Here is a 27,784-nt window from a genome sequence, read left to right on the forward strand (position 1 = left end):
AATATCAAATAATTGGTCGTCAGTTCCAAGTTAAGTCAGGTGTGTGAAAATGTGATGGATGGCTGCATGTACCAAAGTTTCTTGAAGCTGTTACCTTCGATAGTCTTGTCCAAGGGTGAGCCAGGAAGTGAGAACACAAACAAGGGTTGGTGCAAAAAATATTTCAGTGCTTTTATTTTCACAACACTGTTCAAAAGTGCAGTGTAAAATCTTCAAATAAATAAATCAATAAGTAATCCATTAAAACAGTGAGTCTGTTGGGGTTAAAACACACAGGATCTGTCCCTTAAAAACCATTAAGAGCCTTTGTGCTCCTCTCTAAAACTTAACATCCCTGCTGCTCACTGTTCAGGCCTACTCTACATCAGGAAATGTCCATTGACAGGTGCAGCCATCCCTCATCTAGCTTATGTTCCTCGCTGCCATTCTCTGGCATTCCATGGGGACTCTATAAGTCCTACTACTTTCCCCACTGCCAGTCCCTTGCAGTATGACCTGTGATAAAATATGAATATATAGTAAGTTTAGAGTTTGAGACAATAAAATATAAAAAATAGTTTTGGGGGACTTGACACTTTTTAAAGGCAGTGTCTTTATTCTTATAATAATGTTTAACATATTTTGACATTAGGATAAAGTTGCACAAAAATATTATAAAAACAGCTCTCCTTTCCCATAACTTTGTAACAAGTATATAGTAAATTGCCCTGTTTTTTTTTTTCTTCAGTTGTTTTTACTGCATGTTACTATAATAGTTGGTTTATATAAAATATCCTATATAAAATATCTGGTTGTATTGCATTTTTTTAAAAAAAAATCTTTTTCATAAATAACATTTTTAACACAAGTATTTTTGTTTTGCTTACAGCTGCAAGGATTAGAGTGGATGGTGTCTTTATATAATAACAATCTCAATGGAATCCTTGCTGATGAGATGGGTCTTGGAAAGACAATACAGACTATTGCTTTAATCACGTATTTAATGGAGCACAAGAGACTCAATGGACCATACCTTATTATAGTTCCATTATCGTATGTATTAAATGCATATTGGTAGTATTACTTGTGATTTATCTCTAGTTAGATATTTCTGATTTTGACATTTCAAATATGAATATACAGCATTAGACTTACAGTAGCTAATTATGCTTGTTCATGGTGAAAAAGTGTACATTTTCTAATGTAAATACCATACATTATTTTTATTTCAGGACATTGTCTAATTGGGTTTATGAACTGGATAAGTGGGCTCCTTCCATTGTCAAGATAGCCTACAAGGTAATTTCTGCACATCCTTACAGATGATCTAATATAAATTTAAATTTAAGTTTGTATGTGAAAAATGAAATTAAAATGTAAGTGTATGTAATGTGTTATTAAGAAGTAAAAAATAACTGCTATAATTCTGAATGGAGGATCTATAACCATAATACACATGAAGTTCCTATCATTTTTCATACTGATCACCTCAGTGAAAATGTCACCAAATTAGCTGCTGTTCTTTGTAACATACAGTTAGGTCCATAAATATTTGGACAGAGACAACTTTTTTCTAATTTTGGTTCTGTACATTACCACAATTAATTTTAAATGAAACAACTCAGATGCAGTTGAAGTGCAGACTTTCAGCTTTAATTCAGTGGGGTGAACAAAACGATTGAATAAAAATGTGAGGCAACTAAAGCATTTTTTTAATACAATCCCTTCATTTCAGGGGCTCAAAAGTAATTGGACAATTGACCCAAAGGCTATTGCATGGGCAGGTGTGGGCAAGTCCGTCGTTATGTCATTATCAATTAAGCAGATAAAAGGCCTGGAGTTGATTTGAGGTGGTGCTTGAATGTGGAAGATTTTGTTGTGAACAGACAACATGCGGTCAAAGGAGCTCTCCATGCAGGTGAAAGAAGCCATCCTTAAGCTGCGAAAACAGAAAAAATCCATCCGAGAAATTGCTACAATATAACGAGTGGGAAAATCTACAGTTTGGTACATCCTGAGAAAGAAAGCAAACAATGGTGAACTCAGCAATGCAAAAAGACCTGGGGCCTCATGTATAAACGGTGCGCACGCACAGAAATGTTGCGTACGAACCTTTCCACACTCAAATCGCGATGTATAAAACCTAAACTTGGCGTAAAGCCACGCACATTTCCACGGTAACTCATTCCTTGGCGTACGCAATTTATCCGCCCGGTTTTGCAGACTGGCGGCACCCAGTGTCAAAGCAGTGCTACTGTTCCTGTGTGATCACCCTTTCATTCTTAAATCCACATTCCTGGCGCGGCTTTATAAATACATTGAAATTAACTGCATATTGTTTATTAGTGTAATGCATCTGATTGTAATTAACCTGTAGCAATATAATGGTCCAGGGAATAGCCATAGTATTCCAAATACCATAACTGCTTTAGCGTTGTAACTCTCACTGCATGTTCTTTCAGCTGATCCCGTTAAGGGTTGCCACAGCAGATCATCTTTTTCCACATTACTCTCACAGCACCACTCGGAGTATTTATATCACTGTATCTGAGTGGGAAATCACAGCAGCAGCTGATTGGAAAGAGAATTATCGGTACACAGCATGAAGCAGATGCTGCCTGAGCCACAGCAAACGCTTTAGTCCCTGTACGGACTTCACGGTTTAGAAACAGTTTCATCCCAAGAACTCTAAACACACTAAATCAGTCCATCAAGTGCTCCTTGTAGAAATATTTGGACTTATAAGTATAATTACCCCACTGTAAACTTGCACTACAGTTATAATATTGCACAACCTGCGCCACTTTATAAAGCGCGTATTTACATGTGATGACGGTATTCATTTCTAAGACGAAATGCAGCAAAACATGTTGATTATATTATACAGATAAAACTTTAACTTCATTTAAATAATCTGTATTGTTAAACATTAAACATGTGAGGACACGGTGCCGCAGCGCTAGCTAGTTCAGTAATTGTTCCTGCCTTGCGCTGTATTCTTGCTAGTGCTGACGCGACACTGGAAAGATAGACGGATATAATAATTAAACACGTACTACTAAGATATTTCAATGTTCCTTAAAAGTTATGAAGAATCGAAGTTCTAAGCTTACAGATGGCTTCACGTCTATTACATAGCTTATTGTGTGGCGATTGAGTTTTTGGAGAAAGAAAAGTAAGGACAGGAATTGGAGGTTAGTACGTTTGAAAGAGACAGTACTGCTGTGATAAATTATTTAATTGAAGGTTGCGCATGGCGCAGCAAGCCTCTTGCGTGAGACATGAACAAGCACTGCGCCACCGTGTTCCCATGTTTAATAACATGCTTTCATTCCTATCATCATGAAAAAGATATCACGTATACATCTCAGGATTTTAATTATTCAGAGAGCTGTAATATCACAAATGTAATGGATTATGTGTCCTGTCGGAGAAAGAGAAAGCCCGTTTAAAAAGCAGGTAGTGATTCATACACATAGAGCACATAGAAGATCAAATACAGAACAAAGCATTTAACATGCCACTTTAGTTACAATGGGATTTGAGAAACTAGTAAATTAAACGATTTTAAGATGAAGTTTATGATGTTCTACTTTAATGGCAAAATAAACTACGTGATTAAAGTGGAAATTTCGAGATTAAAGTTGACATTTCGTGCTTTTTTCCCCCACTGTGTGCCTTTTTTTTGTCTGTACCCTAATAAGCTTTCATATGACACTCAGACGGCGGGCTACGACTCGCTTTTTCATGGTGACTTTGATATGTGATTTCTTTTTTATTTCGGGCACTGTGCGACTTTGTGAAGTTGAGCCTTCGAGTTTCTCCGACACTCTGTCACTCGATCAGCTTCCTTTTGTTGATTATACCACTGTTTAAACCAACAAATAGTACGTTTTTCCTTTGCCTCCACTTGGTATTCGCTGAAATTCTTATATTTTCTCCCGTGCTTTTCCCATTGTCTTTTCACAGAAGGCTATTTATATTGATTTGCATATTCAAAGAGGCGTAATTCTGGGAGGAGTTGTGGCGGGACAGAAGGCGCGTGCACGTGCGTTACTTTTCACGCAAATCGGGATTTATGTAGTAGAAGAACGTGAAAGTATGCGTGCGCACAGATTCCTGCATCTGGATTTTTCTGTGCGTACGCACAATCCCGCTTTTGTGCTTACGCCATGTTATAGTGTGAGTTCTACGCACGGCGTTATACATGAGGCCCCTGGACGTCCACAGAAGACAACAGTGGTAGATGATTGCAGAATCATTTCCATGGTGAAGAGAAATCCCTTCACAACAGCCAACCAAGTGAACAACACTCTCCAGGGGGTAGGCGTATCGATATCCAAGTCTACCATAAAGAGAAGACTGCATGAAAGTAAATACAGTGGGTGCACTGCAAGGTGCAAGCCATTCATAAGCCTCAAGAATAGAAAGGCTAGATTGGACTTTGCTAAAGAACATCTAAAAAAGCCAGCACAGTTCTGGAAAAACATTCGTTGGACAGATGAAACCAAGATTCAACCGCTACCAGAATGATGGCAAGAAAAAAGCACAGAGAAGGCATGGATCAGCTCATTATCCAAAGCATACCACATCATCTGTAAAATACGGTGGAAGTAGTGTGATGGCTTGGGTGTGCATGGCTGCCAGCGGCACTGGGACACTAGTGTTTATTGATGATGTGACACAGGACAGAAGCAGCCGAATGAATTCTGAGGTGTTCAGAGACATACTGTCTGCTCAAATCCAGCTAAATGCAGTCAAATTGATTGGGTGGTGTTTCATGATACAGATGGACAATGACCCAAAACATGCATCCATTGCCTGCAAAGGATTTTCAACCAAGTATTAGAAATGAACATTTTATTTCCAGTTATTTAATTTGTCCAATTACTTTTGAGCCCCTGAAATGAAGGGATTGTGTTAAAAAATGCTTTAGTTGCCTCACATTTTTATGCAATCGTTTTGTTCACCAAACTGAATTAAAGCTGAAAGTCTGCACTTCAACTGCATCTGAGTTGTTTCATTTAAAATTCATTGTGGTAATGTACAGAACCAAAATTAGAAAAAAGTTGTCTCTGTCCAAATGTTTAAGGACCTAACTGTACAGGTGCTGGTCATAAAATTAGAATATCATGACAAAGTTTATTTATTTCAGTAATTCCATTAAAAAAGTGAAACTTGTATATTAAATTCATTCATTACACACAGACTGATGTATTTCAAATGTTTATTTCTTTTAATGTTGATGATTATAACTGACAACTAATGAAAGTCCCAAATTCAGTATCTCGGAAAATTAGAATATCAATTAAGACCAATGCAAAAAAAGGATTTTTAGAAATGTTGGCCAACTGAAAGGTATGAACATGAAAAGTATGAGCATGTACAGCACTCAATATTCAGTTGGGGCTCCTTTGGCCTGGATTACTGCAGCAATGCGGCGTGGCATGGAGTCAATCAGTCTGTGGCACTGCTCAGGTGTTATGAGAGCCCATGTTGCTCTGATAGTGGCCTTCAGCTCTTCTGAATTGTTGGGTCTGGCGTATTGCATCTTCCTCTTCACAATACCCCATAGATTTTCTGTGGGGTTAAGGTCAGGCGAGTTTGCTGGCCAATCAAGAACAGGGATACCATGGTCCTTAAACCAGCTTTGGCACTGTGTGCAGGTGCCAGGTCCTGTTGGAAAATGAAATCTGCATCTCCATAAAGTTCGTCAGCAGCAGGTAGCATGAAGTGCTCTAAAACTTCCTGGTAGACTGCTGCGTTGACCTTGGACCTCAGAAAACACAATGGACGAACACCAACAGATGACATGGCACCCCAAACCATCACTGACTGTGGAAACTTTACACTGGACCTTACGCAACGTTGATTCTGTGCCTCTCCTCTCTTCCTCCAGACTCTGGGGCCTTGATTTCCAAAGGAAATGCAAAATTTACTTTCATCAGAGAACATAACTTTGGACCACTTAGCAGCAGTCCAAAGGCGAGACACTTCTGACGCTGTCTCTTGTTCAAGAGTGGCTTGACACAAGGAATGCGACAGCTGAAACCCATGTCTTGCATACGTCTGTGCATGGTGGTTCTTGAAGCACTGACTCCAGCTGCAGTCCACTCTTTGTGAATCTCCCCCACATTTTTGAATGGGTTTTGTTTCACAATCCTCTCCAGGGTGCGGTTATCCCTATTGCTTGTACACTTTTTTCTACCACATCTTGTCCTTCCCTTCGCCTCTCTATTAATGTGCTTGGACACAGAGCTCTGTGAACAGCCAACCTCTTTAGCAATGACCTTTTGTGTCTTGCCCTCCTTGTGCAAGGTGTCAATGGTCGTCTTTTGGACAACTGTCAAGTCAGCAGTCTTCCCCATGATTGTGTAGCCTACAGAACTAGACTGAGAGACCATTTAAAGGCTTTTGCAGGTGTTTTGAGTTAATTAGCTTATTAGAGTGTGGCACCAGGTGTCTTCAATATTGAACCTTTTCACAATATTCTAATTTTCCGAGATACTGAATTTGGGATTTTCATTAGTTGTCAGTTATAATCATCAACATTAAAAAAAAATAAACATTTGAAATACATCAGTCTGTGTGTAATGAATGAATCTAATATACAAGTTTCACTTTTTGAATGGAATTACTGAAATAAATCAACTTTGTCACGATATTCTAATTTTATGACCAGCACCTGTATGTTGTTGTTTTGCACCTATGGTTGCCTTTTATTGTCACTAGTTTTGGTTTAAGTTAGGAGCAGTAATCATTCATTCTTTCAAGAGAATAAGTATTCTAGAAGACATTAATTGAACATCTCTTCTTAGGAGCTCAGTTGAGAATACAAACTGATTAATCATTGACTATGAATTTTGGTCTACAAACATGTCTTTTTGCGACATAAACCTGACTGTGTATTATTTTTTATAAATAAATTGTCCCTAGTGTGTGCTCGGTGTGTGTGTGTGTGTGTGTGTGTGTGTGTGTGTGTGTGTGTGTGTGTGTGTGTGTGTGTGTGTGTGTGTGTGTGTGTGTGTGTGTGCCCTGCGGTGGGCTGGCTTCCTGCCCGGGGATTTGTCCCTGCCTTGCGCCCTGTGCTGGCTGGTATTGACTCCAGCAGACCCCCGTGACCCTATGTTAGGATATAGCAGGTTGGATAATGGATGGATGGGTGATATAATTTATTGTTAAACAGAAGGATTATAGAAATATGATAACTGCGCATATGCATATACAGTATATATACATGTACTGTATACATATATTGTATATGTATATAATATGCATGTGTGCAGTTATACATACATATATATATAGTATAAGAAGCCGGCTACAGATATACTGTATACTGAGACACATGATGTCCAAATGCACACTATATTTATACAGCACAACACAGCCACAATAAATTCACAATTACTCAGTCCTTTACTTTCCTTCTGCCACCTCCACTCCTCTCTCGCAAGCTCTGTCCTCTTCCAGCCGACTCTGGCTCTTTGAATGGAGTGAGGCGGCCCCTTTTATAGCGCACCCGGAAGTGCTCCATGTACTTCCCGATTAGCCTCCGGCAGCACTTCCAGGTGGGGCGGCGCTGCCCATGAATCCAGCTCTTCTTCAGGCAGCACTTCCGGGTGTGGTTATCCGCTGCAGGATCAAGCTTACCACATAACAAGCTTGTCACACAATGTTTAGAATATTTAACACCCAAGCTGGCCTCCCCTCTCTGTCTCTTGTGCAACTCTCTCTGTGACCCAAGCTTGACAATCCCTGTATAAAAAAAAAGTAGTGCTTCTCAAACTGAAAAAAATATTTTATTTGAAAATGAGACATTAGATGTAACGTACTTCAAATTTTTTTTTGTTCAGGTCCCAACATCCAATCTTGAAATTTTTCTTCTATTTTTTTTGATTCTTCAAAATTGTTGACAGTGTAGAAGGTGTGAGTCCAAATCCTTCCACAGCGTCATTTTTCTTCATTCCGGAATTAACAATCAGAATTGTTAATTTTTCTGTCAGCATAAACTGACATTTTCTCAATTTTTTTGTTCCCCGTCGAGAGAACTTTGAAAACAGAACTGTATCTGCACACAACACAACTACCCATAGGGACAGTCAGTGGATCAGTAACTCAGAATTTGACAAAACCTGCCGAGACTGCCTGGGACCAGAAATTTCACAATGGACTAGATAGATAGATAGACAGACATTCTGGACTGTCACTTTCTTTTGGTTTTAACAAGAAAGGGACTGCCTGTTGCAGGTTTCCCAAGACTCTTGGAAAGTGTAGGCATGGTATTAAGTGTTTTTTGCATTACATATTATCTTCGGGCATTTTAGCTCAAAAAATATTTGTCATACTGAAATTTACATTTCATTAAAATGAAATCTGCTTAACATGATGTTGTTTGAATATTTATCTGGGCCAACAAAAAGTATTCGTTATTCTGAAAATTTTGTTGTTTTGTTGTTTGATCTGTGTATGTGTGTGCGCGTGTGTATATGTATATATAATAAATAAGAGAGAGGAGATATGACAGGACACAGACTGACTAGACAGACAAACATAAAACATAGAAGAGGCTATTTTTACAGGTTCTTTACAGTTGTAATTTTTCGTGGCACAAATACACAATTTTACAAGTCTTTAAAGGTATGGAGTTTTTGTTTTGGTGCTGCTCCGGGTCCAGTTGGAGGATTCTTCTTGCATTGGAGTGTACTGTTTCTCTTTGTTGCATGATCTTTTGTTTGTGGTGTGCAGTGCTTTCCTAAGTTAGTTCCTTTTCTGTATCTTCTGCAGCAACATAGTGAAAAGCATTGCTCTTTCTGGCACTAAAGTTTAGATGCTGAAGTTCCCTTCTTCAAGTAGTACCTGCTTCTTAGATTTGAAACTGAGCTCAGTGCTTAGTTTGGAAGACAATCTCAATTTACTGGTCCACAAAGAAATTGTCAGTTTACAGCTCCCAGGGGAGGGACAAGCTTCTCGGCTATTTAGCTTTAGAGAGAAGTTTTAGAAGCTTTCAGTCATTTTGGAGAGTGAGAGCAGAGCTCCCATATGAGATTCCTCAGAGTTCCTGAGAATTTCTCTGAGCGAGTGCCCAGAGAGTATACTCCAATAGCAATCCGTGCAACTGGTTTTTGAAAGAAGGGTGAACATCTTCTAATTGGATTAAAGTGACTTCCAGGTACAAAAGCAATGCCTTTCCATAGGTGAGTTATTCTGTCCATCCCAGTTGTCATTCTTGACTTGTAGGTTTTTTTTCTACCTTGCGTACATTTTACACCTTCTGGCTCAAGAAGTCTTCAGATGGTCCTTTGTTATCAGATGAAGTACTGGTAGATACTGATACAAGTTGAAGTTCATTCACTTACTTTGTAATGTAAGTGGGAGTTTGTACTGCTGGATGTTTGTTAAATCTACTGCCTTAACAGGCCTGGTGTAATACTGTATCCTAGCAGAATAGGCAGTGCCCAGTTTGTTCAACATATGCTATGTGAAAAATTGCACCTATTGTCTGTTCTTGATATGTTATTTACACCATATCTGTACAGTATTTTTGTATAGTACTAATAATTAATATTTCCTTTTTCAGGGGACACCGGCCATGAGACGTTCCCTCCTGGCACAGCTTCGTGGTGGTAAATTTAATGTTTTGTTGACCACATATGAGTACATCATTAAGGATAAACACATTCTTGCAAAGGTATATGTTTATTATCTTGTCTCCCTTTTTATTTCTTAATTGTCCAATAGAAAATGTGCTTTAACAGTGTGGCCACCAGATGGCGCACCAGCCACCCAAAATCCAACACAGACACAACTTTGCCACACAGCACATGTTTATTATGCTGGGGAAGCGCTTTTCCCTCGCTTCCCACTGCAGCACAGTTCAATAACAGTCCAAGCACCAATACATATTCCCTCTTTCTTCCCTTTCTCTTCCTAATTCCTCTTCCAACCAACTCCATGAGTGAAATCAGGCAGCTCGTTTTATGGTGTTCCCGGGAGTGCTCTAAGTGGCTCGTTAGCTGGATCTGGAAGGCTCTGCAACCTCCACAGATCCCCCTGGCGGCATCTAAGGAACCCAACAGGGTTGCAGTGAATTCCAATGAAGCTCTGTGGGAATCCGAGGTATCACTGCAACCCAGGGGGGCTGCCGTCTAGCACTCCGGGGGAGGCAGTGTCCTATGCACATCTGCTCTACCGGTCCTTCCAATATATCAGCCTCCCGGCTGTGCAAGGGCCCTAGCTATCCGTTACAACAGTAATTTTGACATTGTGCTATCAATTTTTGAAAAGTATTCTGCCAAGTATATTGTTGTGGGCATGCACCATGATCCATCTCAGTTCACACATTTGCACTGTGATAACTGCTGGTGGCCATCCTGAAATCTGTGGCACCTGGATTACGACAGCCCTCAGAAGCAGCTTCTTTACTGCTTTAGCTATAGATGGATTCTTGCCTTGACTGCACTAATGCGGCTTTTAAACTCTGCAAGCAAAGCATTTCCTGGTGATATCAGCTGAGCTGTCTCTTGAGACCATACCTCACTACACAGAACCATGTGTATGACGTGCTGGTTTATTACATACAATTCTAATAGATGTTCATGTAAAACCCACTGGATAGAAAAGGAAGAAACATTGATATTCATTTAATGGTTACAGTATGCAAAATCCTATACTCACAATGATTTTGTCCCTCAACTCAATGATGGATTATTCCACCTTTTAAATGTTTTATATACTATCCATAGATAGTATATGATCCAGCTGGTAAATTGCACTGTTAACAGCAGCCTACCTACAGTATATGAACAACAGTTAAACAGCTAAGTATGTCTGTAAGCTGATTTACATAATAATATGGAAGAAAACATGTTATAAAGTCTGATGGCATTTGATAAAATACCATTGGTACTTGTCTTTGGAGAACTATAGAAGAATGAGCCTTATGGTTAAGATGCTAAGCAAGTTAACCAAGATGCCATGTAGAGGATATGAAGCATTGTTAATGGCAACTAGCAGCTTAGCTAGAATCTTTATATTTTCTTCTGTTAGAATATTGAGGCCTATCACCAAACCAGAGCCTTTAAAGGATAAGTTCAATAATTTTCAAGTTGTTATTTTTTTCACACTCATGGTATATATTAATTTGGCACAGAAATTGTGTTCTTAAGTGTAGAATGTTTTACAAATTTAAAAAAAATACTGTGTTTATGTAGTTTAAACTGGCATCTATGGGACACTGGTTCAAACATGAAAATAAAAGTGTTCTTACTGAGCATGTCCATTTTTAAGCCAAGAAATTTCCTTGTGTATTTTCTGAGTGTTGAGATTGCACACATAAGGTAATACATTATTTATAAAACATATAGTAGTACATTTAAAAATCAACAGTTATCACTGAGTTAAAAATTACTGTTTGTTGTAAAATGTGATATAAAAATGTGAATTAAAACCAGCGTTTACTGTACAACTCTACAGAGGCCAAGTCTGACATTCTTATCTACAGTATTTCTCTTGTATTGTCAAAAAGAGCAAGTTTACATTATGTGTTCTAGCCTATATATAATATATATATATATATATTTATATACGGCAGACTTTGCCCCCTGGTCACTTCGCGAGTACTCCCCCCCCACCCTGGGGTGCGCTACGCGCCAGCCAATTCGCATCTCTGCTGCCTGCGTTGCGAAGGGGGTGGCTGAAAGCATGCTGGGTGTTCTGCTTTTGGCGCTGTGCGTCAATCATTTCAAAGCCTGTACAGCAGCTGTCCGTTTGTCTCACTGCTTTGTCTTGTGGGATGTTAGAGTGTCTCTCATGGGATGTCAAAGTGTCCAGGCTGATTATTGCTTTCTTAATTTTCTGAATTTGCACATAGATTATTACTGTTCTCTTGTGCATCCTTTTTTGCCTTCTTTTCTCTCCCAACACTTTTGTGTCTCTTTTCAACCTGCTGCTTGTACTTCTTCACTCAGTCGTACACGTGCCATCTAGAACGTATAACATTTTTAAGAGCCAGGAACACATGAAGTGTGTCTGCCAAAAGAATTCCAACAACTGCGAGGTCAGAAGTCCATGAACTTGTGTTAAATTGTTTGTAAGTAGGGTGTGATGTGCAAAAGTCACTGTCTCACGGGTCTTGCTTCCTAAGGTTGTAATGTCTAGTCTTGTGTGACATCAAAGTGTCTCTACAAGATGATCACGTCTCGACCCAAGATTTTTTTATATAATAGATTATATATACAGTGCAATCCCTCTTAACCGGACACTTTGGGACTAGACCCATGGCTGGTTGCCGTTTTGGCCGGTTAATCTGACGCATGCATATTTTCATGTAGAAAAATATTTCTAAGGTATGTACTGTACCTCTTCAACGTTCCTGAAGAAACCATATCTGCAAGGCTTCATCCACTATTTCTCACACTGTTTTTTTTTTCCTCGTACAATGACTGAACAGTGTGGTGTAGAGGGTCCACAGCTCAAGTCAAAAAGGACACTTTTTAAATAAATAATCGCTGCCCTCGCGGCTTAGTGAGTATGTGTGGCCGATCGGTTCCTGGGGAATTCGTGATGCGGGCGATCCTAGCTTAAGTGCACAGGTGAGGAGTCGTCCGCATCCGTAATTGTTCCCGGGAACTGCTAATTGCCACATCTGATCCACGTCCCCGTGATAAATAGAAGTGCGAGGCGGCTAGGGGGAGAACAGGAAAGAACGAGAGGTTAATGGAGAAGGAAGCAGATAGAGGAAAACCGGTACAGGAGAGCGAGTGAGCAAGAGCAGATTCGATGGAGCAAAGGCAGGCAGCTGGGAGGTGAACCCCTGCAGATGAGTGTTTGGCAGACACTCAGTGGGGCTAAAGAAAGCGGTTGCTCCAGCTGAGCGATCACAGAGCTGGAGTGACCGGTATTGAAGACGACTGGCCGTCAAAAGGCAGCGGCAATCATGGAGGCTTTGGACTGGTTTAGCCCCAGCGTGAGTGCCCTGGCCGCTGGGGAAAGAACCCAAGTCTCAGTCTGGATGGAGTCCGACTTAGCCAGGGATCAGAGGGCTACCGGACCAATGTGGAAGGCAGCTGCACCTGTAGGTAGGGTGACTCCCCTGTTGCGAAGCCCGATGAGAGAAGCAGGGGAGCCACCACGTAGAAAGAAGAAGGCACCGTGGAAAATTCATAAAGGAATATGCAAATGGAAATCACTCTGAAAGTAGGAGCCCTCTCCACCTTCCAGGAAAGTAGGAAGTGCATACATATACAGTGCATGCGGAAAGTATTCACAGCGCATCACTTTTTCCACATTTTGTTATGTTACAGCCTTATTCCACAATGGATTAAATTCATTTTTTTCCTCAGAATTCTACACACAACATCCCATAATGACAATTTGAAAAAAGTTTACTTGAGGTTTTTGCAAATTTATTAAAAATAAAAAAACTGAGAAAATCACATGTACATAAATATTCACAGCCTTTGCTCAATACTTTGTCGATGCACCTTTGGCAGCAATTACAGCCTCAAGTCTTTTTGAATATGATGCCACAAGCTTGGCACACCTATGCTTGGCCATTTTCTCCCATTCCTCTTTGCAGCACCTCTCAAGCTCCATCAGGTTGGATGGGAAGCGTCGGTGCACAGCCATTTTAAGATCTCTCCAGAGATGTTCAATTGGATTCAAGTCTGGGCTCTGGCTGAACCACTCAAGGACATTCACAGAGTTGTCCTGAAGCCATTCCTTTGATATCTTGGCTGTGTGCTTAGGGTCGTTGTCTCTGTACATTGCTGCAGTCATCTTTCCCTTTATCCTGACTAGTCTCCCAGTTCCTGCTGCTGAAAAACATCCCCACAACATGATGCTGCCACCACCATGCTTCACTGTAGGGATGGTATTGGACTGGTGATGAGCAGTGCCTGGTTTCATCCAAACGTGACACCTGGCATTCACACCAAAGAATTCAATCTTTGTCTCATCAGACCAGAGAATTTTCTTTCTCATGGTTTGAGAGTCCTTCAGGTGCCTTTTGGCAAACTCCAGGCGGGCTGCCATGTGCCTTTTACTAAGGAGTGGTTTCCATCTGGCCACTCTACCATACAGGCCGGATTGCTGCAGAGATGGTTGTCCTTCTGGAATGTTCTCCTCTCTCCACAGAGGACCTCTGGAGCTCTGACAGAGTGACCATTGGGTTCTTGGTCACCTCCCTGACTAAGGCCCTTCTCCCCCGATTGCTCAGTTTAGATGGCCGGCCAGCTCTAGAAAGAGTCCTGGTGGTTTCGAACTTCTTCTATTTACGGATGATGAAGGCCACTGTGCTCATTGGGACCTTCAAAGCAGCAGAACTTTTTCGGTAACCTTCTCCAGATTTGTGCCTCGAGACAATCCTGTCTCAGAGGTCTACAGACAATTCCTTTGACTTCATGCTTGGTTTGTGCTCTCACATGAGCTGTCAACTGTGGGACCTTATATAGACAAGTGTGTGCCTTTCCAAATCATGTCCAATCAACTGAATTTACCACAGGTGGACTCCAATTAAGCTGCAGAAACATCTCAAGGATAATCATGGGAAACAGGATGCACCTGAGCTCAATTTTGAGCTTCATGGCAAAGGCTGTGAATACTTATGTACATGTGCTTTCTTAATTTTTTTATTTTTAATAAATTTGCAAAAATCTCAAGTAAACTTTTTTCACGTTGTCATTATGGGGTGTTGTGTGTAGAATTCTGAGGAAAGAAATGAATTTAATCCATTTTGGAATAAGGCTGTAACATAACAAAATTTGGAAAAAGTGATGAGCTGTGAATACTTTCTGGATGCACTGTAATATAAAGAAGAACTCAGGATTCAAAAAATGTTTTTTTATTTTATTTTAACAGGCTGGTTAATGTGAGGCCAGTTAAGATTTTTAGTAAGTGGAAATTCATACCATAATTAAGAACATTTGTTACTTTGGAATATAACATTTTCGTTTTAAATGATACGTAATCTTAATGCTTAGTTTTTAATTTTTGACTTTTGGCAGATACGGTGGAAGTACATGATAGTCGATGAGGGTCATCGCATGAAGAATCACCACTGTAAACTTACACAAGTGCTGAACACTCATTATGTGGCACCCAGACGTCTTCTACTTACAGGAACTCCCTTGCAAAATAAGCTGCCTGAACTTTGGGCTCTTCTGAATTTTTTGCTACCTACCATCTTTAAAAGTTGTAGTACCTTTGAACAGTGGTTCAATGCACCATTTGCAATGACTGGAGAAAGGGTATAATTTAATTTATTGATGCAGTTATTGTTAATAGTACTGATTTTTTGATTGATAGTGTACAGTGTTTCCTTTCCTATAGTGAAGTTTATTTCCTGCTTTTTCATTTTAAAGAGTACATACAAGTCATATTGCCAGTACTTTTGCACAATCCTACAGTTAAAATTATTTTTGACCATTTGTATGGTCAAAGTGTGTATTTAAAATTTTAATGTTTAATTGACTAATGTGTTATCAGTTTGGTATAGTATTTGAAAGGCTGATTTCTTTTATTTATTTAATTTTTCACGTCATTATTTCTTTGAGCTCTTTAAGAGCAGCTTTAATACTATCTTTCTCTTGTTGAAGTTGTGCAATCTATCAGGTTAAATACATAAATTGTAAAAAACATTTTCCTTTAGTTTCACTGATGTTTTCTGTAGCTTTTGTTAATGTAAAATTGTTTTCTTAAATGAAGGTGCATTATTTGTAGAATTGGCTTTGGCTGTTTATTATATTTTTTGCCCACACAATCAGAAGCAACCCTAATCTTTGCTTATATTACAGAACGTATAATCATGATTGTATGTTTTTTTGGTTTATATAATTGAAGGTTGATTTGAATGAGGAAGAGACCATTCTAATTATACGACGTCTTCACAAGGTTTTGAGGCCTTTTCTTCTTAGAAGATTGAAAAAAGAAGTTGAATCCCAGTTGCCAGAAAAGGTTTGTGAAATCAATATTTTTTTAGAAGAAAATCAAAGAATGATATTCAAGCATCTTGACATTTTTCTGTACAGGTCAAATTCCGTTACAACGAATATCTTTATAACGAAATTTCCATTACAACGAAGTGCTTTACAGTCCGGACAGCTTCCCCCATAAGACGGAATCTATAAAAATCTTGTTACTATGAAATATGTTCAGCAGATACTTTCATTACAACGCAGTGCCCAAAAGACCTTGATATGCCTGAATGAATCAGCCACAGAGCAGTCAAATGAATGAGTCATCCACAGAGTAGTTAGTTCTGTGATCTATAGCTCAGTTGTGCACAATGACTGAACAGAAACATTATAAATTTTTCTCCTTCTTCAAACTTTCCTTGTACTGTTTTTTGCTGTGTTTATTTTCTGTGGTTTTCAGTGGTACCTTTTGCTTATTGCTCGTCAACATTTGATAAACATCCATTGGAATTTAACTCATTGTCACCCTCCTATAAAAATGACAGACACGAAAAAACAACAATAGTTCACATTAGAAAAAAAAGTTTTGCAGCTCTCGATTCCGGTAAAAATACGTTGCCAGTGAATTCGGAATTTCGCCATCGTCATTGTCAACTTTCTTGAAAGACCGAGCAAAAATAGAAGAAAATTCTTGGGTTGCAAACCTTGGGCCTCAGCGCAAACATATGCGAACTGTTGCATTTGAAGACGTCGACAAAGCAGTTACTCCTTTTATCATCGGCAAGTCGATCAGTCCTTGGTGTTTTAAGCGCGTTGCATTCCTTGGATGACTCTAGACATTTTGGGAAACTGGCTGCAACAACTTGACAAGGAGATTGTGACACATCAGTCACTGTCTTGCACCCCAAAACATGAGGCTGAGTCTCAGTACTTTAGCAAAAACAGCTTTATTCAGCTTGAAACAGGAACAGCACGGTTATTTATTGAAGCGGAATCTACCACTCTCCTATACACAGACACAACAGTCAGGCACGGTCATGGACAGGTTAGTGACCAAGTAATTCTGTTCCCTGCATTATAATGTTATTTGCATCACCCATCGACAACAGGCGATCAACTGCAATCTGCTCGGATTTGCTTCTCCAGTGCTCTGCTGCAGCATTGTGACAAGCAATCTTCCACAGGCACGGCAGTCATGCTTCAGGACGCACTTCGGCGAGTCATTCATATGAAGAAGAAGAAAAGGAAGATTCTACTTTTTGTGCTACTCACAGCATGCTTCTACATTTAGATAATGTTCAAGTTGAGTTCCTCCCACCCAATTACACGGCAGTGCTTGGGCCATTGGATTTGGACATCATTCGGACCCTGAAAATGTATTATCGCAAAGGAAATGCTGAGAGAAATTCTTATCAGCATAACTTGCAGACAGGAGGAGATGAAAATTAACGTGAAAGAAGTTATTGAAATGACTGCAAATGCCTGGATGCAAGTTAAAGAAAGCACTATAGCGACAAATACAGAATCTCATTACTACGAAATTTTCATTACAACAAAATATTTTTTAGGTCCCTGGCATTTTGTTGTAATGGAATTTGATCTGTATATAAAAACTTTTAATAGTAAACACTTTTTAAGACACAGATGAAGTGATAACCACAAGCAAAATAAAAACCATGGCCACCGTATAGCAACAAGTAAAAAATATACATACAGCATATAATTGCCCTCCAGTCTTGGGGAACACGTAGCCGTACCATGGCAGTTTGAGACAGGCGTGTTTCATTGTTTGAAGATGTGGCTCCATTCACAGAGGAATGTCTTTTTTTCATTTCTAATCTTTGTGCAGATGCTTTACATTTTTTCTCCAAAAAAGAAGATAGAAATGCCTTGTAAACAGTAATAAATCTTTAGTTGTCATTGTTTAACAGGGACACATTTGTTTTCTTTCTTGTGGAGGGGCAGGGCTCCTTTAAGGGATAATTTGGTATGTTTTAATTCAATGTTATTTTTTTTCACAAACATGCTATATATGCAGTTGCCATGTGAAACTGTTTAAACTGAAGTTAATTGCTTTCTTTTAATATAAAAAAATATATATATCTTGCTCATACTGGCATTTTACATTGTAGTCTATGGGGCATGGAGGAATAGCTTAAAAACTTCCAAAAACGTCCATTTTTAAATCTAAGACAGTTGTCGAGTATTTCAACTTATCCTTCAAGGCTTGTTTTGGATCTGGCTCCAGCACATAACTAATTATGCAGGCAAATTACTTATGCGGCTCTGGCACAGTCATTAGTGTTATACACCGATCAGCCACAACATTAAAACCATCTGTCTAATATTATGTAGGTCCCCCATTATGCTACTAGAGCAGCTCTGACCCATCGAGACATGGAGTCCGCAAGACCTCTGAAGGTGTCCTGTGGTATCTGGTACCAAGATGTTAGCAATAGATCCTTTAAGACCTGTAAGTTGTGAGGTGAAGCCTCTATGGATCAAACTAAGCGTGATCAGATTGTGGTGTGGAGAATTTTGAGGCCAAGTCAACAGCTTGAACTCTTTATCATGTTCCTCATGCCATTCCTCATACAGTACCATTCCTAAACAATGTTTGTAGTGTTGCAGTGAATATAGGAATATATCCTACCCCTTGACAGGTGACATCAAGTCATGACCCAAAGCAGTTCGACAAGGATATTTCTGTATGCTTGCATCAAAGTTCTGTGCAGGGCTTCTGTAGCTCTTTGATGTCACACTGGCCTTGCAACACATCATGGAGCACTGGGAAAAATTTTCGACTAAGCTGTATAGTCTTGGAGAAGAATGTCACTAATGAGTACAGCATGTTCGCGTGAAAAGTGCTGTGGTAGATTTCACTGATCAACACTACAGATAGGCAATGTAAATAATAGTAATAACATTCTTAAAAACTTTGGGAATGAAGATTTTTTCACTTAACATTGTACTATCCCTCATATTGTTAAGAATGTTCGTGTTGCTCCTGAGGATATGAAAGACAAGCTTGACTAGTGTTTTTATGGCCAGGATGGAATTACCCAGGTCCCTGCAACTGTAAAGTAGAAAGTGTAATCACTGTTGTTCATGTGTTTTTTTTTTTAATTTAATAAAAAGAAAAGATATAAATTCACTTGTGATCAAGTCAATCAAACCATATACGTAGGTAGTGAGAAACAGCAGCAGCGCACAGATTCCACAAATGTCCAAACCTCTTCCACAGATGTCCAAACCTCTTCATCTTATATCTCAAGAGTAGTGGATGGAGATGGAGCATCCTCTAAATGTGATTGCACTTTGGCCATAATGCAGAATTTGAGGGAAAATTAAATTTATTAATCAGTAAATGCCTTCCAAAATGAGCATTACTAACAAAAGATTTACAGGCATATATACAGTAGATATGTAACTCTTATTTAAATCACGTTTATATAGTGGAGAGTAAATATACAACATTATATAATGAAATTAAACTCTCCTGCTATATCTGCTGTCTACATGAATTTAAAGTACATCACTGTATTCCCACCAGAAGAGCTTGTCATCTTCTACAGAGTCACCTCGGTGAAATGTATCCTTTCTGTAGTAAGCAAAGTAGGGTTTAATTTTCTTGTGTTCTTCTAGTTATCAGATTAGGCATTCTGCTCACAGAGCTATATTTTGTAAAGAAACCACATAATTAATTACTGCAAATAGCTGCTGTTGACCCTCAATGATGAATGTTCCAGGGGAAAAGTTGTTTCTTCCCAAAGCCAGATGCCCATGACGCACCCAAGGGGTATATATTGTTATATCTGGTACACCTGAAAGTTTGCTGTGTAAAATTCAATTGAACTAACGATACTGAAAGAGAGTAAATAATCCTCTCCATATTCAGCACAAAGAAAATCAACTGGAAGTCTAAAATCACCTTTAACCAAATAATATTTAGTTTGCTTTGGTGATACTTGCGTAATTCCTAGAGTCATTTTAGCTCACTGTAGGCAGGATTTTTGTTATAGGTAACAAAGGATTCACTTAGTAGATGAGGAAGAAGTTGCAAGAAGCATCACAAAAAATTTTTTTTTTTTTTGGTCACTAATCGGTTAAAGGTTAAACAACAGGCTTGAATGTTGAAGGGGGTTCTTTAATGCAGCATGCAGATCTTGTACATAGCTTGCAAAATGGGTAACACAAAATTTCCATAACTCCAATTTTTTTTTTACTAGACCTTTTAGGAAACATTGTGTAAATCTGAAATTATGTAAATTATGCATTATGTAGCCTGAGGTGTGTATGTACTGATAATATTTACATCAAGTGTTTTTGAATTTAAAGATTTTTCTAGGCCATTTATTAAATAATAGATTTCATGTTACAATGCCAGTATTTCATCACCCAGATTACCACAATACTATAGTCTGTAAATGTCTTAACTGTATATGGTGTGCAAGCTGCATAAAACATGTCTACATTTATGTTTTGTAAGTTATTCTTAATGTATATACAATATACTAGGCTTCAGCAGAAACTGCAATGTTAAAAGTGGCTTCTGGCCTATTCCTAAGTACAGTAGTAGTCCTTGTTTCACATCTTCTTTTGTCTTTTTGTTCAAGCACTTTCAAGTAATTTGTACACTCAGGTGCCATCTGCTGTTAGAAACAGATGACTTACACTATAATGGTAACAAAAGGGTACTGTCTTTCAGGAACCTGTCAGTGGCAGCCTGTGTTCTGTCAGGGGTCTTATTTAGATCCTACTGAAGTATATCATATACACTTCTACTTAATTCAGGTAAAATATTGAATGCTTAAACTTTTTTCTTCTTTAATTCTGTGTTTTTGTTTAAAATAGGTGGAGTATGTGGTTAAATGTGACATGTCAGCAATACAGAAAATATTATATAGACACATGCAAGCAAAAGGAATTCTTCTTACTGATGGATCAGAGAAGGACAAAAAGGTAAAATGTGTGGTTTTTGTTTTTTATCATTAGTTCCACTAATATCTAGTTTTCTGTTGTGATCTTCTTATACTGTATTATACTGCCAGCAGTACACAATTTGTGTGTTATTTTTATGTGACTTTTAACTGTTAAATCCATGATGGACTGTTTTAATACATAATAGACGTAAAATTAATATTTATTAATGAAAGGATTTAATTTTTTTTTTTTTAATTAAGCCATTTCAATTTATAAATAATGAACGCAGATTATTAAGATAGATCAGAAAATAATGCATTGGTTGACTGATTTCTCATTATCCAAATAAAATTATGATGAAAGAATTTGCAAATGACATACTCTTTCATGATGATAGTGATAATGTGGCAGATACACTGAATTCATCACAACTTTACAATTCAGTATATTATCCTGGAAAAGACAAAGGGAAACATTAACGTGTGGGCATATTACACAGATTAAATTATAGTATGGTTTGAAAAGAGGCATATATATATGTATGAGTTTTACTTTGCTTAGGTCAAATTTAACATTTTTTCTTTCTTTGTACACTTAATTCCATGTCGCCTATATAGAGCCTGTCTATCATCATGATAAATGTATGGTTGCTTGTGATAGGTTACCTTAAGAATTTGTAAACTTCCTGAAGTGTTAGTTAAGCTGCTTTAGTTTATGAAAGTGTATACCTTTGTTGATGTTACAGTCCCACATATTTTCAGCAGATTCTTTCCTACCAGTACTTTAATCTTTTGTTCTAGTATGTAATGTTCTAGTTGGTACCACTTGTGGCCTGAACAGGGTGCTCCAGCTGCCCAAACCTGACACAGACACAGGAACAAGTCTTGCACAACACACTGCTTTTATTTTGCTGTGGGAAGAAGCTCTTCCCAGTTATTTACCACCTGGACACAGTACAAAATAAGCACACAGCAATGCCTTTCTTCTTCTTTTTTTCTATCTGCCTCCACTCCACCCAGCAAACTCCATCCTCTTCCTCCTGACTCTGGCTCTTTTATGCAACACCGGGAGTACTTCCGGTATCCTGTAAGCATGGTTCAGAAGCACTTCCAGGTGAGGTGGGAGCCTGACAAAATAGGGCTCAGCAGATCTGGCAGCACCCCATGGTAGCACCAATGGAACCCAACAGGGCTGAGTTGGCAAACTCTAAGTCCCATGATGTCCTGTGGAAATCTGGGGCACCGCTGTCACCTAATGATCCGGGGTAGATACAGGGGTGCACTCTCTCCCCTGGTCCTTCCAGCATGAAGTCGTCCTGGACATAGGCCACACACTGTTGGAATGTTTTCTTTTTAATCTCAGTGATGATTTATTATATGGAATTGCAACAGTTTTCCAAAAATTTATTTCAAAATTGAATTGCAACAAGTACTCAGGTTATTTATTTGTGTTAAACTTGTAATCCCTTTTTAATTTTAAGTACTAAAAGAAAGGGCATTATATTTATTTTATAATTATCTAAACTAACTTTTTTATTGTTTTGTGAAGTTTTGCCTTTGTTAGCTGTTAGTTATTCTATGTTCTTATAATGAATGTTTGTTTGTTCATCAAAAACATAATTTTTAATTTGTATCAAAAGAAACAATAAACTTATTTATGGATAAAAGAGGATTAACAACTAGGTAAATGTATGTTTATCAAATTCTACTTGTTCTATTAATGAAACTAATTGAAATTTTACATTTTTAGTATTGTAGAGTTAGTATATCACCTGTTGGGATTTTCGTTTATTCTATAACATCTGAAGATTTTTGGTGAGGAACATACCTAAAGGAAAGCAATTAAAACAATATTTATGCAGACCTAGGGCAGGGGCATAACTTTTCTAAAAAAGACTCCCAAGCCAAATGGTTCTTTGCTAGTCAGAATGTGGAATTTGCAAGCAGCAAGTGGTGATGAGTTGATGTAGCCATGTGTACATTCTTGTGGACTCTTGGAATACAAATCTGTATGAACTTGAACCTTTCCCTATTTTTATGCTAACAGTATTTATTTTTTAAAATTTTATTAGGTAGTTTATGGTTTTGTTTCACAGACCCCTTTTCATTTCTGACATGGTTATACAGTATGTCCTGTAATATTAGGGAATTTCATCCTAATAAATAAATCTGCTACCATATTTTAAAATTTCTGTTATTTTAACTTAACTCCATCTTTTTATGAGGTTTAAATGTGAAATTTTCTAGTAGCAGTTACTCATTCTGATTTTTTTTTTTTTTTGCAGAGGTACAGCCATTTTTTTTCTTTTCCACTTTCCAGTCTGTAGCTAATTATGGTGTACCTCACTTATTTGCTCTCTAAAATCTTATTTTTAGAAAATATTCAGTGAGAGTGACTGACCTGACCTGTACCTATGTTTTGCACAAATATCTATTTGCATAATGTTGCCTCTGTCTCAGAATACTATGATTAGTATTTTGTAAGTTTGATATAATAATGGTCATAGATTCCTGAATGAACATTAAAATTCAAAAGCAGAGATACTGCATTTTTCCTCAAAACTTTTAATAATAATTTAATGTGTTTCCTTATTTTTCAATAAGCACAATATGTTTATCTAATCATTTCATCTTACATTGTGTGCATCGGCTAACTGTTTCTATTTTGTGTACATTACAAAAGGGGCCCCTAAAGAAGGAAAAGTCCTCTTTCCTGTGTCTAACGGATGAATTCCTTTAAAAAAAGAAAAAATTATCCTTGGTCAGCTTACTGCACCCTTTCTTATGAAAATCTCCTGTATGAATAACCTGCTGTTATAGAAAAAACAGCTTTGTTAGTTCTTTTTGTTTTTTTTTTTTTTTTATCTGTTAGTAACTTGCAAGCAGTTAATAATTTTTTTCTTTCACATCCCTTAAGAATTATAGATGTTGTTTTTCATAATAGACCTTAAAGGAAACTATGACAATGTGCACTGGTGGGATTGCATGGACAGGGAAATGTAGAGGATATTTTAAAGTTCTTCAATTTTTTTTGATCCTTAAAGCTCCTTTTATTATTAAGCAGTTGAAAAAGACATTTTACTGAAAAGGTTTATTTTATAATGTTAACATTCACAGTGCAATATCAATTGGATAGGATTTACAGGTTGAAATCAAAGACCCTTCAAAACTCATTATGTAAACCAATGATCTATTAACATTTGTAAAGAACTTGTACATTGTTTTCAACCCTTATTCTGAAGAACTTAGTGGCTGATGAGTTTTCTATAGTCCATGCAACTTCTTGAACAAGTCCAGTTCTTTAAGTCTCTTTTTATTTAAAAAGCTTGTTATTGAATGCATGTAAATCACCATATAGTTGTGTATTTTTTTTTCATTCAAAAAGCTATTCCTTAAGGTGAAAACTGACACACATAATATTGTTGAAGAATGTTCAATATTATTTCTTTATAGGAAAAAAAATAGCTGTCAGTCAGTAAGGCTTAGTTATAGTGCCAAGGGTTAATTGGATATGCCGGAAATACTGTGTAAATAAGTGCTTATCTGTATACAGTATTTGACAGGGACTAATATTAGTTCACTTGAACTGCTTATTATTCAACATGCTACATACAGTCCTTGGTGTTGGTGTGAAAGAGAATGCAACAGAACTCTATGTTAAAGTGGTAATCAGTAATATTGCAACAGTGATTTAAAATTGATTCATTCAAAGCTAAAAATTGGTTAAAAAAAAAAAAAAAAATCATGGCTTTCTGTTAGAAAGATAGAACTTTATTAGCATCAAAACTTTAAAGTTGGAATATCTGATTCTACAGAGGTTTAGAGTAAATCAAATCCATCAAAAAAAAATTCTCATAAATATTGATATATTGAAATGCCCTTTCTTAGTGGATACCTACTGCCCTAGATGTACCATTCTGCCAAATTTCAACTTTTTAGCTAAACAGGAAATTTTTTTTTTGGTTCATGAGTGAGTTGCATTATATAGTTATAGATGCTCTAATACCATGTAGAAATGATACTGGCACAGATTTAGTGACTTCTGTGTAAGAGGTGATTTTATTTCTACCTGAGTAGCTTATTGCTTTTCTCGGCTATTTTGAAAGAATTAAGGCACAAGTGAAGTACCAAGAAAAAAATGCATATAAAAATTGATTTTAATAACTATGCTTCTGATTTTCATTGAAAGGGAAAATGTGCACATCAAAAAGAGAGCAAAATTAAACAAAGTAATCCAATTAATAGGAGTACTCCAGCTGTGATTAATAAATTATTTAAAAATAAAAAACAAAAAGCTCAAAAAGGTAAACTGAAGGATCAAATTTTAAAAGTATTGATGGGGAACTCTTGACTTTTATTTCTTTAGCCAGAGGTTGTACCGGATAAATGCTTTACAGATTGTTTAAGAAAATAATAGTGAAATAGCTATCTAAAAAAATGACATACATAGACATGATTAAGACATATCAAGTGAATTTTATGTAATAGATGTATAATTTTATCTAGAATCACAATTCATAAATGATTTCCAAGTCACTTAGCACATACTATAGTTTTAGCAAATATGGTTTTTTAATTTTGATGTACAGTGCATATTAAACATACATCACCAAAAGGTTTGTGAATTCTGCACATTAACTAATGATACTTTGCTGGTTGCTTCTGTACTTTTTGATATATAATATTAATATTAAACACTTATGAGGAACTTTTTTGTTTGAAAACCATGGTATGTTTATGCATAAGCTTCTAGTTTATACAGACCTAAAGGCCATTCGTACCAGATTTTAAGAGTGTCATTTTGTTAGTCTGTCTGAAATTTAGCCTGAGTGTAGGAGTTGATGCTTAGTGTGAATTATATATGTCATCTTTGTAGGAATATGACTGAAAACAATCCATTTTCATTCATATGACTTTTTCTCCTGACAATATATGAATTATATATATATATATATATATATACAGTGCATCCGGAAAGTATTCACAGCGCATCACTTTTTCCACATTTTGTTATGTTACAGCCTTATTCCAAAATGGATTAAATTCATTTTTTCCTCAGAATTCTACACACAACACCCCATAAGGACAACATGAAAAAAATTTACTTGAGGTTTTTGCAAATTTATTAAAAATAAATAAACTGAGAAATCACATGTAGATAAGTATTCACAGCCTTTGCTCAATACTTTGTCGATGCACCTTTGGCAGCAATTACAGCCTCAAGTCTTTTTGAATATGATGCCACAAGCTTGGCACACCTATCCTTGGCCAGTTTCGCCCATTCCTCTTTGCAGCACCTCTCAAGCTCCATCAGGTTGGATGGGAAGCGTCGGTGCACAGCCATTTTAAGATCTCTCCAGAGATGTTCAATCGGATTCAAGTCTGGGCTCTGGCTGGGCCACTCAAGGACATTCACAGAGTTGTCCTGAAGCCACTCCTTTGATATCTTGGCTGTGTGCTTAGGGTCATTGTCCTGCTGAAAGATGAACCATCGCCCCAGTCTGAGGTCAAGCACGCTCTGGAGCATGTTTTCTTCCGGGATGTCTCTGTACATTGCTGCAGTCATCTTTCCCTTTATCCTGACTAGTCTCCCAGTCCCTGCCGCTGAAAAACATCCCCACAGCATGATGCTGCCACCACCATGCTTCACTGTAGGGATGGTATTGGCCTGGTGATGAGCGGTGCCTGGTTTCCTCCAAACGTGACGCCTGGCATTCACACCAAAGAGTTCAATCTTTGTCTCATTAGACCAGAGAATTTTCTTTCTCATGGTCTGAGAGTCCTTCAGGTTCCCTTTGGCAAACTCTAGGCGGGCTGCCATGTGCCTTTTACTAAAGAGTGGCTTCTGTCTGGCCACTCTACCATACAGGCCTGATTGATGGATTGCTGCAGAGATGGTTGTCCTTCTGGAATGTTCTCCTCTCTCCACAGAGGACCTCTGGAGCTCTGACAGAGTGACCATTGGGTTCTTGGTCACCTCCCTGACTAAGGCCCTTCTCCCCCAATTGCTCAGTTTAGATGGCCGGCCAGCTGTAATTTACGGATGATGGAGGCCACTGTGCTCATTGAGACCTTCAAAGCAGCAGAACTTTTTCTGTAACCTTCCCCAGATTTGTGCCTCGAGACAATCCTGTCTCGGAGGTCTACAGACAATTCCTTTAACTTCATGCTTGGTTTCTGCTCTGACATGAACTTTCAACTGTGGGACCTTATATAGACAGGTGTGTGCCTTTCCAAATCATGTCCAATCAACTGAATTTACCACAGGTGGACTCCAATTAAGCTGAAGAAACATCTCAAGGATGATCAGGGGAAACAGGATGCAGCTGAGCTCAATTTTGAGCTTCATGTTAAAGGCTGTGAATACTTATGTACATGTGCTTTGTCAATTTTTTTATTTTTAATAAATTTGCAAAAATCTCAAGTAAACTTTTTTCACGTTGTCATTATGGGGTGTTGTGTGTAGAATTCTGATGAAAAAATGAATTTAATCCATTTTGGAATAAGGCTGCAACATAAGACAATGTGGAAAAAGTGATGTGCTGTGAATACTTTCCGGATGCACTGTGTGTGTGTGTGTGTATATATATATATATATATATATATATATATATATATATATATATATATATATACAGGGTAGGATTCAAAAGTAATGAGCCTTTGTTCAAAAAGACAAATTTATTGAGCAAATCGGTACAACTAATTAATAGTCTTCAAAATAGGCACCTCCTGCATCAATACACTTTTGTAGGTGGCTTTTCCATGACTCGAAGGCGTCCACGTAGGCCTGTTCCGGGATGGCTGCAAGGGCTGCCTTGACATTTGCTTGGATGTCCTCGATCGAGTCGAAGCGTTTTCCTTTCAGCGCTGATTTTAAGCGCAGAAACAAGAAGAAGTCAGAAGGCGACACGTCCGGACTGTAGGGAGGCTGGGGGACCACCGGAACGTTCACCCGGGCCAGGTAGG

At 37.9% G+C, this 27,784-nt stretch overlaps 1 protein-coding gene across 3 annotated transcripts in view; it reads left to right on the forward strand.

The window, feature by feature from the left end:
* The window catches only part of smarca2 (SWI/SNF related, matrix associated, actin dependent regulator of chromatin, subfamily a, member 2), a 161,887-nt gene that overhangs the window by 74,207 nt on the left and 59,896 nt on the right, over positions 1-27,784 (forward strand). For all 3 annotated transcript variants that reach the window (XM_051929541.1, XM_051929540.1, XM_051929542.1), the window contains 6 exons: positions 869-1,032; positions 1,212-1,278; positions 9,560-9,670; positions 14,985-15,227; positions 15,820-15,933; positions 20,748-20,855. In XM_051929541.1, the coding sequence (XP_051785501.1) occupies positions 869-1,032; positions 1,212-1,278; positions 9,560-9,670; positions 14,985-15,227; positions 15,820-15,933; positions 20,748-20,855 (807 nt within the window). The remainder of the gene's footprint in view (positions 1-868; positions 1,033-1,211; positions 1,279-9,559; positions 9,671-14,984; positions 15,228-15,819; positions 15,934-20,747; positions 20,856-27,784) is intronic.

Source organism: Erpetoichthys calabaricus, chromosome 7, assembly GCF_900747795.2.
Source record: "Erpetoichthys calabaricus chromosome 7, fErpCal1.3, whole genome shotgun sequence".
Classification (NCBI taxonomy): domain Eukaryota; kingdom Metazoa; phylum Chordata; class Cladistia; order Polypteriformes; family Polypteridae; genus Erpetoichthys; species Erpetoichthys calabaricus.